The following is a 16,286-nucleotide window of genomic DNA, read 5'->3' on the forward strand; positions in this document are numbered from 1 at the left end:
GACCGTGGGCAGACGAGTAACATAAAGGGGGCTCTTTATGAAAAGAGCCGCACAGGAAGGAAAGTTAGAGGAACTAGTACTTTTTCCGCAGCTTGGCTACCCACAATGAGTTTATTCTTCATTTCATTTGTCTCGGAAGTGGGAGTCTGTCTTGCGCACCACCTCTTCCCATCAGGGACGGCAAGGACAGACCGGGGCAGCTGTCCTTTTGGCCTCCCAGGGTTTGTGAAGGAGCCACCGGCCTCAGACGAGGCCTCACGCATGTATGCAAACACTGGCTTTCTCCAACGTAAAGTGACAAAGAGCCCAATCACCAACCTGTTCCAAACAGACGGTTTGCTCATCTGTTTGGACTGATGGAGACCATTTCTGACATGCTAGCTCACCGAACCATTCTGAAATGAGTTACGCGGGTCCCGTACCTCTTGGCCACAGCCCAGACTGTACCCCGTCACTGTCACAGCACATCATGTGACCATCAGAACCCGCAGCAGGCGACATCTCGCTGTGAGAGCAGCGCATGGAGGGGCAGCTTTCAATCCCACCTGTATGTCCTCGGAATGTTGTGACCAGGGTGCAGTTTTCTTGCTCCAGTTTGAGGATGGTTACTTGGCCTGAGTGGTCACCAATAAACACATGCCGGGTTTCAACATCAAATCTATCATGTAAGCATTAAGGATTGTTTCTCAAAAGTCACTTAAATCCTTACCACCCCCCGCCCCAAAAAAGAAGCATACATATAACAAGAAATGGGCAAATCTCACCCCAGGAGATCGTGGATAGAATTCTGACAGACACAAAAGTGGACGTCACAAAATGAAAGACATCTTGTGTTACTGGGCAGTAAGATGCAGCAAGATAAAGATGTCCAATCTCACAACGTGGATTTATACATTTAATATAATCCCTATAAAGATACCAACATTTTCCCCCTAGAACGAGATGTGCTAATTCCAAAGTTCATATAGAAAAATAAATAAGCAAGAAGAGCCAGGAATATTCTGAAAATAAGAGTCATGGGGTATTGTGATGAGGGAGGTTAGTTAGCACTAGAAGCTATTAAAATGTTATAAAGTCTCTTTCAATGAAAGTGTGGTACATAAATAGAAAGAGAGACCAATGGAACAAAACAGAAAGTCTAGGAACAGAACCCAGTGCATGTAGAAATGTGGTACATGTCTGATAAAGGGGCCTTTTTGAATGAATAAGGAAATGGTGGGTGAACAAAAAAAGGTGGCACAAGCTGAATAATCATTTAGAAAAACAAAACAGGATCTGTATTTCAGTTTATATAGCAGGATGAATTCCAAGTGAATTAGGGATCTAAGTGTAAAGAATGAAAAAGGTAAGTTCTAGCTGGGACAGTTCCTTTACAGCCTTGGAGTGGGAAAAGCTATGACTCAAACACACAAAAATAGACAAACATCATAAGCAAAGCAAAAGACAAATTGGAAAAAATGCTGCAACTGATGACACAAAAGGCCCGAATCTCTAATATAACAAGAGCCGTCAAGAAGAAGACTACAAACTTAATTTTTAAAATGGGCAAGACACATGAATGCATAGTCCAAGAAATGAAAATGGTGCTTTGCAAAAAACAAAAACAAAAAAAACCCAAACAAACAAACAAAAAACCCCTAGCAGGCCTAACTGCTACCCTTTGAAAGGCCGCTGTTAAAAGACTGGCATAGCACCTGGGAATTTGGATTGCAGGAGGGTTCCCACCACGAACAGACAAAAGTGGCTCATTGTGCCTTAACTGCACAAACAATATGGTTTATGCCAAACACCTGCTTTCCTTCTGGGAGTCTGGAATTCTGGTTCATGCCAGGAGGCAGCTGCCTATGTGACTGGTCTCCAGTAAAACTCAAGTCTCTGGTGAGCTTCCCTGGTTGGTAATGCCTAGCAATTCTGCTTGTAGAGATCTACCCCTGAGACACAATGGCAAAAACCGCAAGTGATGCGTGCCCCAGGCTATCCACTCCACATGATCTTAACAGGTAGAGTTTGAAAACAACCCCAAAGTCCACCAACAGAGGACTTACTACCTATCTTATATCCATGCAATAGAATACTACACAGCTGGGAAATTTCACATAGAGTAATTTCCAGAATATCAAGAAGGGGAAAAAAAGCCAAGGTATATGAGTGTTTATATGCTACCCTACCTATGTCTAAGAAAGACAGGGAAATAAAAGTGTGTGTGTGCTTCTATTTACACAAAGAAGCACCGGAAGGATAAATCAAGGTCTATCGAAAAAAGGCTGCCCAGGGAGGAGGAAGAAGCAAGCGAGGGGACAGGACTTGCGGTGAGACTTCTCCCTTGTCATTTCCATTGCAGAGTCCTGTAGTTATTGTACATGCGAAAAATACTCATAAATTTAAAAAAATTCCTCAAATTGACAACAATGTAAAGTGAATAAATCTATCAAATTGGTGATATAACCACAGAGTTTAACAGAATTATTTCAAGTGACTTTATTTTTTATTTTTCTGCCTTTTAAGGCCACACCTGCGGCATACGGAGGTTCCAGGCTAGGGGTCACATCGGAGCTACAGCTGCCAGTCTACACCACAGACACAGCAACGTGGGATCTGAGCAGCGTCTGTGACCTACACCCCAGCTCACGACAATGCCGGATCCTTAACCCACTGAGTGAGGCCAGGGATGAAACCCACAACCTCATGGATCCTAGTCGGGTTCGTTAACCACTGAGCCACGAAGGGAACTCCTCAAGTGACTTTAAAACATAGTATTTTGACTGTACCTTCTTATAGAATATAGTCTCAGGACAAAGACAACTGCAAAGAAATCTAAAATCTCATACAGGGAGTTCCCTGGTAGTCCAGTGGTTAAGGACTTGGCATCATCATTGCTATGGTTCAGGTTCAGTCCCTGGTCTGGGAACTTCTGCATGCCATGGGTGCAGTCAGATAGCTAGCTAGCTAGATAAATAATAAATAGAATCTCATTCAGTAGTCTTGTTTTTATAATATTGCTATTATTATTCTGAAACAACTTAAATATGCCATAGGGTAAAGCAAATAAGGAATTATGTTGATATTAAGTAACCAAGGTTTTCAGCTCAAGATAAAATAATCAAGAATAAAAAAGAAGTAAAGAAGTATGTTAACATTTTATTTTCTGGCTGCACCTTTGGCATATGGAAGTTCTTGGGCCAGGTATCCAATCAGCCACAGTAGCAACCATACCAGATCCTTAACCGGCTGTGCCACAAAAGAACTCCCTTTATAATGTTAAAATTGAATCAGAAATGTTATATGAACTGATGATTTATTTTTTTAAAAAAAATACACATAGATGTATGTGATAGCTATTTCTGAATACTATCCTTGACTAAAAGAAACGGCTGATAGGCGTTCTCCCTGTGGCACAGCGGGTTAAAGTCTGGAGTTGTCTCTGCAGTGGCTCGGGATTGATCCCCCTGCCCGGCACAGTGGGTTAAGGATCTAGCGTTGCTACAGCTGCAGGGTAGGTCAGAGCCGAGGCTTGGATTCGACCCCTGGCCCAGGAACTCCCATACTCCAAGAGCATGGCCATAAATAAATAAATAATGGTTGACTCCAGGACTGGGACAGGAAATTAACAGATGACCTTAAGACATGCTGTACCAAAAGCAAAAACTTTATTAAAGGCTAGCGGGCTTGTACCAAAAAGATGCAGGGGCCAGTAGGATGTGGCTCTTCCTGGCCAAAGATGGGACAACATGAGCATCAAAAAGGGGGGGGTGTAATTTATTGACATGTACTGAATATATTATTAAAAAGCCGAACCCTAAGATTTTATTACAATGCTCAAAAAGAAAAAAAAAAAAGAAAAAAGATCCCTGTTGGAGGTAACCAGGGCACTAAATCTCTGCTCTAAAAATGAGCAATTAAAGAGAAATAATTAAGAATGTATCTTGCCTTGCCTGTGCTAATTGTATTTCAGGTAACCAAAGAGCCCCACTTAATGAGAGAAAGTTCTACTTTACAGAAGAGTTCCAACTAATAGATGTGAAAAAAATGAGAGGATTATAAAGTCACCATTTTGTAACCTAATAAAGGACTGGTTCCAGATCAGCAGTGGATGAAACCCCTAAAAGAAAGGCTGGTGGGGAGGACTGCACTGCAGAGACCTGGCTGTCGCCACCAGAACCACTCATCAATCTTGGCATCACTGGAAGGGTGACAACTCATGCCCAACAGCCTTTGCAATTGCAGATAAATAATAGCGTTCTCTTAAAAGAAAAAAAAAAAGTAAAAGCAATGCAAGCTGAAATAAAATTACAGTGCAACCTCAAAGCCAGAGTGATTGGCATTAAGTATGATATGAGGAAATATGAAAATCGAGATAACTTTAATAGCTTTTCAGTAGTCTTTCCCTAAACAGGAATAGATCAAAGACTACCTGGTAGAAAGACACTCCACTGTATAGGGTGCCAGCCTGGAAATACCTCCAACAGGAGGAAAATCTTAAAATGAAGAGTACCTGAAGTATTTTTGTGGGCATGAAAAATGGGACCAAAACCTGGTCATCTGACAGGCTAGATAAAGGATTCATAATTTAAAGGCTAGCAACTGACGTGGGGGAAACATCAACCTGGCGTGGGGCCTTTGGGAAATAACCTCCGTGTCTGGTTGTGCAGAAGGCTGGCTGAAAGATTTTAACACCCAAGTTCTTTTAGTTAGTTTGTTTGTTTTGTCTTTTTAGGACTGCACCCTAGGCATATGGAGGTTCCCGGGCTACGGGTCAAATCGGAGCTGTAGCCGCTGGCCTACACCACAGCCACAGCAACACAGGATACAAGCCATGTCTGGGACCCACACCTCAGCTCACGGCAACGCCAGATCCTTAACCCACTGAGCGAGGCCAGGGATCGAACCTGCGTCCTCATGGATGCTAGTCAGATTTGTTAACCGCTGAGCCACAACAGGAACTCCTTAATACCCAAGTTCCAATCCTCGCACTGCTGGATGACAGTCATGTGACCTTGAGAAAGTCTCTCTTTTTGAGGCTCTCTAGGCCTCGGCTTCTACCCTGTGAAAACTGAGAACTGCCTTATTGAACAAAGTAACACGCAGAACCACTCTGCGAACTCCCAGAGACTGCAAGCACTATATACGATCTTCTTTTTCCTCTCCTTCGCTTCCTCTTCATCATTGTTGTTTTAATACTATGGTTCATTTAATATTTGAAACTTCAGATAATTCAGCCAAAGCAACAAAGACTTTGAGGTGATTCAGAAACATAATTTGTGAACTGGTCAGTCTCTCTGGCATCCTTGATATTGCTACTTGAGTTTTTGGTTATTTTTATTGCATATTTACTTCTCCACTAAGAGAATAAAGGCTGGAAGGAGAGGAAAAAAGGCTGAATTCAGTCTGACTTATTCTATCACTTGTTGGCTTGTTTGAATGACTGTTTGAGGTGGAAATAGGAGAGAATTAGTTTATCAGTAGAAGTCTCTTATCTACGCCACCAGTGTCCACTGTGAAGAGAAACTGGGCTCATGATACTTTTCGGAACATTTTGTTATTTCAACAGACTTTCTTCCTTTCTTTATCACTAGAAAACAAAACAATACAAAAAACAAACCAACCCAAAGAAATCAAAAAACCCAAAGCTGGTAAGTACAGAGAGTGGTGGAAGAGGGTTTCTATGGGAAAAAACGTGTTTAAACACTGGATTTTAATATGAATCTCAACACTATTTGGGCTGCCTGTTAACAATCTGAAGCAGGCAGCTCCCCCACCCCAAACCCTGCAGCCCTGGGAAAGTCGCGTGGTTCCTGGCTAAGGCCCTCTGGCATAAGCAGCACCATCAGGCATCAGTGGGCAGCTCTAGAAAGACAGCAGGCCTGGGCCTGCTCCTAGGATCAAGGGCTGGCACTGTGCCCGCTCCCAGGAGCAAGGGCTGGAGCTAGGCAGGCAGAGGGAGTCTTCTGAAAGGGTCTCACAGTCGGGGTATTACAGCTCCCTTCCACCTCAACAGCAAGGCTGGGCGGGACGGTCACTTAGACCGGGGAAAGAAGCCCGAGGCCTTCACTACAGCTTCCGATACCCAACCGCATGGTTTTTTTCTACCTGGTAGACTGCATGGTGGAGCCAGAGAAAAGAGCTGAAAAATGAAGATGACTTTTGGAGACGCTGGAAGAGAGGGTCAAAGACTAGAAGAGTCAGAACAGGGTTAATTCTGTGTATTGGTGGGTCTGGTTTGTTGTCTTATTTTTTCATTTTCAGTTTTAAAAAGTAAGCTTCTTAAAGGCAAGATCTGTATTTTGTCCATACTCTTAGGCTTGGTTAGGTGACACAAAAGGTACATCGCTGGGCTTGGCAAGTGCTACAGAGGCCAACATGTTAAGAACAAATGATTCTGATGCCATTAGCTCTGTTCGCAAAGGGTAATGCCACACAATGGGGAAAAAACAGCAGTCCCAGGCAGAAGACCTGGGTTCTGGTGGCGATTTTCCTGGCATGTATGCCAGCTGAGTGGCTGCAGACAAGGCTCAGGACCCTCTCTGGGCTTCAGCTGGCTCATCTGTAAATGAGAAGTTGGACGGATGATCTCTACAGGAGAGCCAATGCTAACACTGCAAGAAATCTTTCATCTATTGGAGGGAGAGTTTCATGTTTTTCCATTTGAGTTACACTTGTCTGAACTGGCTTTTAGAAAGTAAATTTTGGAGTTTCTTTTATTCACCACCCTCTCAAAGCTACGTTGATTCTGCATCCATCCCTTATTGCCTTTGTTTCAGGTCTTCCTGGGAACTGACCACTTGGACCACCTTCCACAATGGCCATTCTCAGGTTCTTCATCTTGCCCTTCCCATAGGAAAATAAGAATGACATTAGCCACACATACATAAATACAGCTCCGGCCACACATCTACAAGGAAACAGCAAGGTACTTTTGTCAGACGGTTGCAAGTCCTTGAAGAGGCATTTTATAAATATGAGATAAAAAATCTGAAAGCAAGTCTTACTGTTTCATCTTGCTTTTGCAGACAAGTGATCTGTTTTCAACTATTTCCTCATTTGTCAGGAGATGGAGAGACTCTACGCTTTTTTTAAATGAAGAAACTCAGGGCTCTTTACTCCTGACAATGGTAGGGGGGTAGCATCACCAATTCAGACTTTGCACCTGTCAGGCGTGTGCTCACTGGAGCCCTGGGGGCCGGATGTGAGGGCTGCCCAGCACTAGCAGGTATTCACACCAAGCACATGGGTCCCGAGATTTGGAAGAGAAGAGATGATGTTATCCTGTTCAGCCTGGAAAAGGCTGGTACCTGGAACAAAGACTGAATGTAGCCTTAGAGTGCAGATACCATGGAAGGTTAGCTGTCACCTGCTCTGGTCCTGGCACGGCAGGCTCTCAATAAATCTCCTTATAAGTTCCCGTTGCGGCTCAGCAGTAGTGAACCCGGCTAGTATCCATGAGGATGCAGGTTAGATCCCTGGCCTCACTCAGTGGGTTAAGGATCCTGCGCTGCCATGAGCTCTGGTGTAGGTCACAGACACAGCTCGGACCTGGCGTTGCTGTGGCTGTGGCGTAGGCCAGTGACTACAGCTCCTATTGGACCCCTAGCCGGGGAACCTCCACATGTCAGGGTGCGGCCCTTAAAAAAAAAAATGTCTCAATGAACAGGACGCTGTGGCTCTTCTATGGGGCGCCAGTGGGAGTGTTCACAACCTTAACATCTCCGTGTAAATTACTTCTGTACGAAAGCAAAAGACTGTGTGTCGGTGATGGTTTTATCTCCATGTTCCATAATTCTTTCTGACAGCGGAGACTCACACATCTGGGCCACGTCCTGTCTGGATGTCAGACAGTCTGTCACAGCAGACTCACAACTTGCTTGGCAGGGACTGTTATTTCAGGTGAAATTACCTCACTTTCCTCCAGCTACATGAGGACCTGGCTGAGTTGTGTGTCAGGACAATCTATAAGCATCTGAATCCACAGAGCGACTCAGCAAATAAAACTTTGCAGAAACTTTGCAGGTGCACATACCCAACACGTTCATGAAAGAAAGAAGTCGACAGCTAAGTTCCCACCAGGGGATTTTGTCCAGCAAAGGATACTGCAGGCCCGAGGCCACAGCACTGGTGCGATAGCCTCCCAGGCGCTGTCCACTCTCGGAGCAGTGCCAGGCGAACTGCTTGTCCTGTCCCGTGCTCAGCACCCACTCCAGCTCCAGGACAAACAGGATCATCGTCACTCGGCTCTGATGTGCTGCAAAGCAAGAGACAAGAGAACAACCCGTCAAGCAGCCTCTCGGGGCCAGTAAAGCACGGTCCAGAGAGATGCATCGTTCTCTCCCCCGGCCCGGCCCCGGAGGGAGCGGGAGACAAGCAGCACAAACACGGGCGACAGCAGTGGCTCTCATCACTGTGGAGGATGCCCCTGCAGAGGGCCTGGTCCCAGTTCTTCTCCAGAAATGTTCCCAATACCAAGGGGCCTGGGCCACCTCTCTCAGACAGGTCAGAGCTGCTGGGCTAGAGCACGCAGGATCTGTGTGACCACAAAACACACGGGGAACAACGTTCCTCCAGTAGTCACTGGGGTCAGTTTATTCACGCTTTAAAAAAAACAAAAACAAACAAACCCAGCAAAGCATTACTTGTTCTCCTTTTGATGAAAGCTGGCTTATAAACCCACAACAAAGTTCTAGATGAACTTCCTGTGAGAAATCAAAGGCTTGGAAAGGAGGACAGAATCATTCCCAAGTGCCACACAAAAGAATGAAATACCCCTTCCATCAAAGCGTACAGAATGTGATAACGAGAGCCGGTTTCCCAGGGGTGCTCACACACCAGGGCAGCACCATCGCAGAAGCCCTGCATCACGGTCTCGGAGTCAGAAGAAACTAATCACATCATCTGGCCCATCTCTCTATCTCACATGTGTGCAAACAGAGGCACGAGGATGCTGACTAGTTCAGCCAAGGTCTCACAGCTTCTCAATTCTCAGATAAAATCAATAAAATATTGGGAGTTCCCTTCATGGCTCAGCGGTTAAGGAACCCGACTAGGATCCATGAGGATGCGGGTTTGATCCCTGGACTCGCTCAGTGGGTTCAGGATCCGGCATTGCCCTGAGCTGTGGTGTAGGTCGCAAATGTGCCTCAGATCCTGCGTTGCTGTGGCTGTGGTGTAGGCTGGCGGCTACAGCTCCGATTCGACCCCTAGCCTGGGAACATCCATAACGCCATGGGTGTGGCCCTAAAAAATACACACACACACAAAAGGCAAAAATCAATAAAATATTTGTTTTCTTCTTATTCCACATTTCAGAGGGAGAGCTACAGGGATCCACGACCAGTGAACAGAGCTGAGTGGAAGAAGCAGGGTTGTCATCCTGTGCTCAGACCACACTGGGCTCTGTGCCCAGGAGCTGGCAGCCTGGTGGGTGAGAGAAGACCCGTCTTGAGTGTGATGAGGTGACAGAGAGGACATCAGTTTCCCATTCTGAACATGAAAATAGGATTAGACAGCATGGATGGACCACTGCAGCCCTAGGGGCAGTAACGGGATCACTGCCAATTTCTCAGTGTCTAACAAGTGCCAAGTACTTACACATATTCTCTCGCACAGTCACTATAACGACTCTGCAAAGCTGGGTGGCTTCCTCATTTTACAGACACAGTTCAGCCTTGGCAAGGTGGCCTTTGAGAGTGGCTACCAAACAATGCAGCCAGAATCACAATGAACACTTCCAGGACAGTCATTTCATCAAATGCCTGATGTTTTACAAGCGGGTATTGGAAGCTTGGAGCAGCTAAAGGGATTTAGAAGTGGGTGCAAATGCAGTAATAAAAGGACTCCCAGAGTCAGCCACCATCAAGATCAAAACCTTGTCTTTAAGTAGGACTTCCTGGAGAAATTCCTGAAGATCTTGTCATGTTAATGCCATCAAATGCCCAATTTAAGCTCCGCCAATGAGGGAATAAAAACGAATTCTCGAATGTTCACTTTCAAGTGTGCTCAAATCTATTTCAGGCAGAAAGTGGCCCCAGAGCTGTGCTCCCTTTTCTCATGAAGGGGTCTTTGATCTTCCTTCTGTTCCTTTCTAAGTCCAAGGGGATGACAGGAGCCCAGAAGAGAGAGGGTTCCAGCCCTTGGAGCTGCCATCATGTGACAGAGGAGGAGACAGGGGCTCAAAAATGTTTTGTGATTTGCTCAAAGCTAATGAGTGACAAGAGGCTAGAATGACAACCCTAGTCTCTGTGCCAAAGTTGGTTGTCTTTCTGTCAGGCTGCCTATGACTACTGAAAAAACCAACAAAAAATAAAACTCAAAGCACATACTCTTTCTAAGGTAACAGAATTCTTTTATTCAGAAAAAAAAACCCTCTGAAGATGCATACATAGCACTGAGCCTCAGGAACCTGGGCTTGAAGCCTGGCTATACTTCCTAAGAGGAGTCAGGGTCATGATCTGAGGGACAAAGCCTCTCGTTTCTCACAATGAAGCACAGTGAACCCTCACACAACGCATGGCTGCACGGTGTGGGACCGCTTATACACAGATGTTTTTCAGTAATGAACACTGCAGTACCACGTCAACTGCGGTTGGTTGAATCGGACAATGCAGAGAACCCGCAGATCCGGAGCCTGCTGTAAATTATACATGGATTATCCCCTCTGGGGACGGGTGGTGCCCTTACCCCTGCACTTTTCAAGCATCAACTTTCTGACGTTAGCTGCAGGATTTTTACACATGTTTCTCTATCAAGTTGAGGAAGTTCCCCTCCCTTGTAATGTGCTGAGAATTTCGATCATGAATGGGTATCAGACTTTATCAGATGCTTTTTCTGCATCAAGGAATATGCTCATATGATTTTTCTTCTTTAAGCCTTTAATGTGATGGATTTTACTGATATTCACATGTTGAACCAAATTTGCACATCTGGAATAAAGCCCACTTGGTCATGGTGTATAATTCTTTTTATACATTGTTGGATCTGCTAGTATTTCTTTGAAGACTTTTATATGCAAGTTATATATTGGGCTGTAGTTTTCCTTTCTTGTAATGTCTTTGGTATTACTGATGGATTTTTTAAAAGATGTTAATTGAAATAAAATTCACATAATGTAACATTCACCATTTAAACGGTTTTAGAGTATACAATTCAGCGATTTTTAGTATATACACAACGTTGCATGGTCAGCATGGAAAATGTCCTATTTCCAGAACATTTCCATCACCCAAAGAGAAACCCACACCCCAACTTGCCCTCCCCCTTCCCTGGGTAACCACGAATTTACTTTCCGTCTCTATGGATCCTTCCCTTCTTGATATTTTATATAAATGTAGTCATACAATGTATGGTCTTTTGGGTCTAGTTTCTTTCACTTAGCATGCTTTCTAGGTTCATCAACACTGTATCAGGTATTGTCAGTACTTCATTCTCTTTTTATGGACAAATAAGAATTCATTTATTGATATACCACACTTTTTCTTCAAAGGAGGAGACAGTTTTATTTTTATTTTTTTATTTTATGGCCATAGCTGTGGCACATAGAAGTTCCTAGGGCCAGGGACTAAATCCGAGCCACAGCTGCAGCAACACTCAACCCTTTAACCCACTGCACTCGGCCAGGGATCAAACCCGTAACTCTGCAGCAACCCCAGTGGCTGAAGTCAGATCCCCACCACAGTGGGAACTCTGATATACCACATTTTATTAACCATTCACCCATCTGTGGACAGTGAGGTTGCTTCCACTTCTGGACGACTGTGAACCAAACTGCTAGGCATATGGATATACAAGTATCTGAGTCTCTGCTTTCATTTCTTTGGGGTATAAACCTGGAATAAACCTCACCTAGTTGTGATGGACTTATCTTTTTATATATTGCTGAATTAGATCTGCTGAAATTTTGTTTAGATTTTTTGCATCTTTTTTTATGAGAAGTGCTGACCTACAAGCACTATGCATGTTTTTGTTTTTCTTTTTATGGCTGTTCCTGCAGCATATTTAAGTTCCCAGGCTAGGGGCTGAATTGGAGCTACAGCTGCCAACCTATGCTACAGCCACAGCAACACAGAATCCGAGCCTCATCTGCACCCTACCCTCATCTTGAAGCAACATCAGATCCTTACCCCACTGAGCAAGGCAAAGGACTGAACCTGCATCCTCATGGACACTATGTCAGGTTCTTAACCCGCTGAGCCACAACGGGAATGTCTGGGCACGTCTTGTTCACTAAGATAATCCTCAGTTACTGTAACACAATAGGTACTCAAAAAAATACCTGATAAATGATATGTGAAAAAGAAATAAAGAATAAATCCATAGGGATAGGCATTACTGGCTTGAGATCGAGAAAGAACTTAATGCTCAGAATTTTCCAAAATCAGAATGGGTTGCTGTTTCTGGACATACCAGAGGAAAAGCTGGATGCTCATGCAGGATCAATGAGGTCACAAGATTTGGATGAAATCACCTCTAAGGAGCTAAAAGGCCCGGATGAACAAATCCTAGCTGAATGTGGTTCCTGATTTGTACTAAGGAAATGGCCAATATTGAAGACACAAAAACCCTAATTCCTTTCCTTAGATAATATGAACACTCTCAGCCTTTTAAAACAATTAACCACAAATGAAATGAGCTCTATGGTGAGCCAACCCTGGCCCCATTCCCCAAGTCCGCTGCAGGGGTGGGGGCAGGGTGGTGGAACAGGAAGACAAAGGACCAAGCCTGTGGGTTCTGGGGTCACAATAACCTGGTCTGGCTCCGCACTTTACCAGCTATAGGACCGCAGGCCAGTCACCTAACCTCTTCTTAATTCAAGAATTAAGATGGAGTTCCCGTTGTGGAGCAGCAGAAACAAGTCTGACTAGGAACCATGAGGTTTCGGGTTCAATCCTTGGCCTTGCTCGGCAGGTTGAGGATCTGGCATTGCCGTGAGCTGTGGTGTAGGTCGCAGACACAGCTTGGCCGGCAGCTGCAGCTCCAATTTGACCCCTAGCCAGGAACCTTCATATGCAGCAGGTGCAGCCCCAAATAGCAAAAAATAATAATAATAATAATTAAGAAGCCTGTGCTTTTTTTTTTTTTTTTTTTGGTCTTTTGTCATTTTAGGGCCTCACCTGAGGCATATGGAGTTTCCCAGGCTAGGGGTCAAATTGGAGCTGTAACCGCCGGCCTACACCACAGCCACAGCAACATGGGATCCAAGCCATGTCTTCGACCTACACCACAGCTCAGGGCAACACTGGATCATTAACCCACTGAGAGAGGCCAGGGATCGAACCTGTGTCCTCATGGATACTAGTCAGGTTCGTTAACCGCTGAGCCAAGGTGTGAACTCCAGGAAGTCTCTGCTTCTCAATTCAACAACTGGGATAATATTGACCACAGAGGACTGCTGTTTTGTCCCTCTGACTGTTGTGAAGTTAAGTCCTTATTTGTGTCAGTGGGAACCATCAAGAAATATTTCAAAAGTTTAACAATGAAAGCACTGCTCTCATTCATACCTTGATAGTTTTTCACAGGAGTCATCTTGTTATAATCTTCCGATAAAATAAACTCCTGCAAAAGAGAAAAAAAAAAAACATTAAGCAAAAAAAAAAAAAGCTTTAACTGAATAAATGTTTGGTATATCTAGATTGTATAAAGAAAACATTATCACAAAATGATATCTAACATTAGTATTTTGCCAATCAAATCAGCATTTTCCTGTACCTCTTTCAAAGAAACTATCACAATTACATTTCAATGAAATTATCCTAATTTTTACCTTATAAACCTGAAGTTGATTTTTTTTTTCTTTTTTTTTTCAAGGCTGCACCCAAGGCATATGGAGATTCCCAGGCTAGGGGTCAAATGAGAGCTACGGGGGCCTGCCTACACTACAGCCACAGCAACATGGGATCTGAGCAGAGTGTGTGACCTACACCACAGCTCACGGCAATGCCGGATCCTTAACCCACTGAACAAGGCCGGGGATGGAACCCGCAACCTCATGGTTCCCGGTCGGATTTGTTTCTGCTGCACCACAATGGGAACGCTGATGTTTTTTTGTTTTTGTTTTTTGGGTTTTTTTAGTATACATGAGAAGAAAACCAGATCAAGTTCAGCGTCTTTTTTTTTTTTTTTTTTGGCCGTGCCCTTAGTATGTGGTAGTTCTGGGGCCAGGGATGGAAACCACGCCACAGCAGCAACCTGAGCCACAGCAGCGACCTGAGCCACAGCAGTGACAACGCTGGATCCTTAAACTGCTGCTCTCAATTCTGGAGTCTTGATCCTGCTCAATTTTGATTCAAACTACTTTTCTCTCAGTGGTACCACTGCTGAAAATTTGCAAGGCTCTAGGCAGTGAGAAAATGGATGGTAATCCTTTACTAGGCAAGTCAATTAGATATTTTAATAAATCTGGGAGTTCCCATCATGGCTCAGTGGAAATGAATCTGACTAGCATCCATAACGACGTGGGTTCAATCCCTGGCTTCACTCAGTGGGTTAAGGATCCAGTGTTTCTGTGAGCTGTGGTGTAGGTCGCAAATGCAGCTCAGATCCTGCATTGCTGTGGCTGTGACATAGGCCAGCAGCTGTAGCTCTGATTTAACCCCTAGCCTGGGGACCTCCATAGGCCACAGATGTGGCCCTAAAAATACACATGCACACAAAGATATTTTAACGATTCTAACAACAATAACTTATTTCCCTATACAACAGGCTAATCATGGCTGCATTTTATTAATCCCTCTATCCCTATGGCAGTTGGCACAGTGCCTTGGCACAGTAGGTCATCAATAAATAGTGATAAAATGGATATGTAAAAGGCATCCCCCAATGCAATGAGGTTAGTTCGGATGTCATATTTACTCAAAAATATCAGTTTCTATATAACATTGTATATACTCCTTCCAAGGAACATAAAACGTGTGCTTGTGTGTGAGTATGTCTGCACACTTCACCTAAGCATCTACATATAAGATGGTCTGTTTATAAGCCCCAGACAGGCTTCGAGTCTTTAGCTTCCTTCAAACGCAAAATTCCCACATGTAAACAGCAGGTTGTTAAACATAAGGAATGCTGCAGTGTAATAAACTGACGCTCTTATCTCAGCTTAAAAACAGAACAAGGATGGGAGTCCCCTTGTGGCTCAGCAGGTTAAGAATCTGGCATCACTGCAGCGGATCGGGTCGCTGCTGTGGCGTGGATTCAATCTCTGGCTGGGGAACTTCCACCTGCCACAGGCACTGCCAAAAATTTTTCTTTATTGATTTGAGTCCTCTTCCTTTTCTCTTGCCATGGCTTACGGTTTATCAATTTTGTTGATCTTTTCAAAGTTCCATTGATCTTTTCTACTGTCTCTATTTTATTTCTGCCCTGATCTTTATAATTTCTTTTCTTCTACTAACTATGGGTTTTGTTTGTTCTTCTTCTTCTAGTTGCTTTAGATGCAAAGCTAGGTTGTTTGTTTGAGATTTTGGATTCCTGAGGTAGACTTGTATTGCTATAATCTTTCCTCTTGGAACTGCTTTTGCTGCATCCCATAGGTTTTGGATCATTGTGTTGTTTTTTTTTTTTTTTCATTGTCTCTAGGTATTTTTTTTTAACTTCCTCTTTGATTTCTTCAGTGATCCATCAGTTGTTTAGCAGCATATTATTTAGTCTCAATGTGTTTGTGTTTTTTCCAGTTTTTTTCTTTTTTTTTTGTCTTTTTTGTTGTTGTTGTTATTGTTGTTGTTGTTGTTGCTATTTCTTGGGCCGCTCCCGAGGCATATGGAGGTTCCCAGGCTAGGGGTTGAATCAGAGCTGTAGCCACCGGCCTACACCAGAGCCACAGCAACTTGGGATCCGAGACTCGTCTGCAACCTACACCACAGCTCACGGCAACACCGGTTCGTTAACCCACTGAGCAAGGGCAGGGACCGAACCCGCAACCTCATGGTTCCTAGTGGGATTCGTTAACCACTGCGCCACGACGGGAACTCCCAGTTTTTTTCTTATAGTTGATTTCTAATCTTATACAGTTGTGGTCAGAAAAGATGCTCAATGAACTTATTTACAGAACAAAAAACAGACTCAGATTGAAAACCAACGTATGGCTTCTGGGGCAGGGGGTGGACTGGGGGTTTGGGATTGGCATGTACACACTATTGTATATAGAATGGATGGTCACCAGGGAACCTGCTGTATAGCATAGGGAACTCTACCCAATATTCTGTGACAACCTGTATGGGAAAAGAACCTGAAAAAGAATGGATATGTGTATGTATATAACTGAATCACTTTGCTGTACAGTGGAAATTATCACAACATTGTAAATC

At 44.1% G+C, this 16,286-nt stretch overlaps 1 protein-coding gene across 3 annotated transcripts in view; it reads right to left on the reverse strand.

The window, feature by feature from the left end:
- Positions 1–16,286, reverse strand: part of WDFY2 (WD repeat and FYVE domain containing 2) — a 183,346-nt gene that overhangs the window by 37,198 nt on the left and 129,862 nt on the right. For all 3 annotated transcript variants that reach the window (XM_047756167.1, XM_047756168.1, XM_047756166.1), the window contains 3 exons: positions 13,485–13,539; positions 8,086–8,236; positions 546–658 (listed from right to left, as the gene is read on the reverse strand). In XM_047756167.1, the coding sequence (XP_047612123.1) occupies positions 546–658; positions 8,086–8,236; positions 13,485–13,539 (319 nt within the window). The remainder of the gene's footprint in view (positions 1–545; positions 659–8,085; positions 8,237–13,484; positions 13,540–16,286) is intronic.

The sequence above is a fragment of the Phacochoerus africanus genome, chromosome 13 (assembly GCF_016906955.1).
Source record: "Phacochoerus africanus isolate WHEZ1 chromosome 13, ROS_Pafr_v1, whole genome shotgun sequence".
Lineage (NCBI taxonomy): Eukaryota > Metazoa > Chordata > Mammalia > Artiodactyla > Suidae > Phacochoerus > Phacochoerus africanus.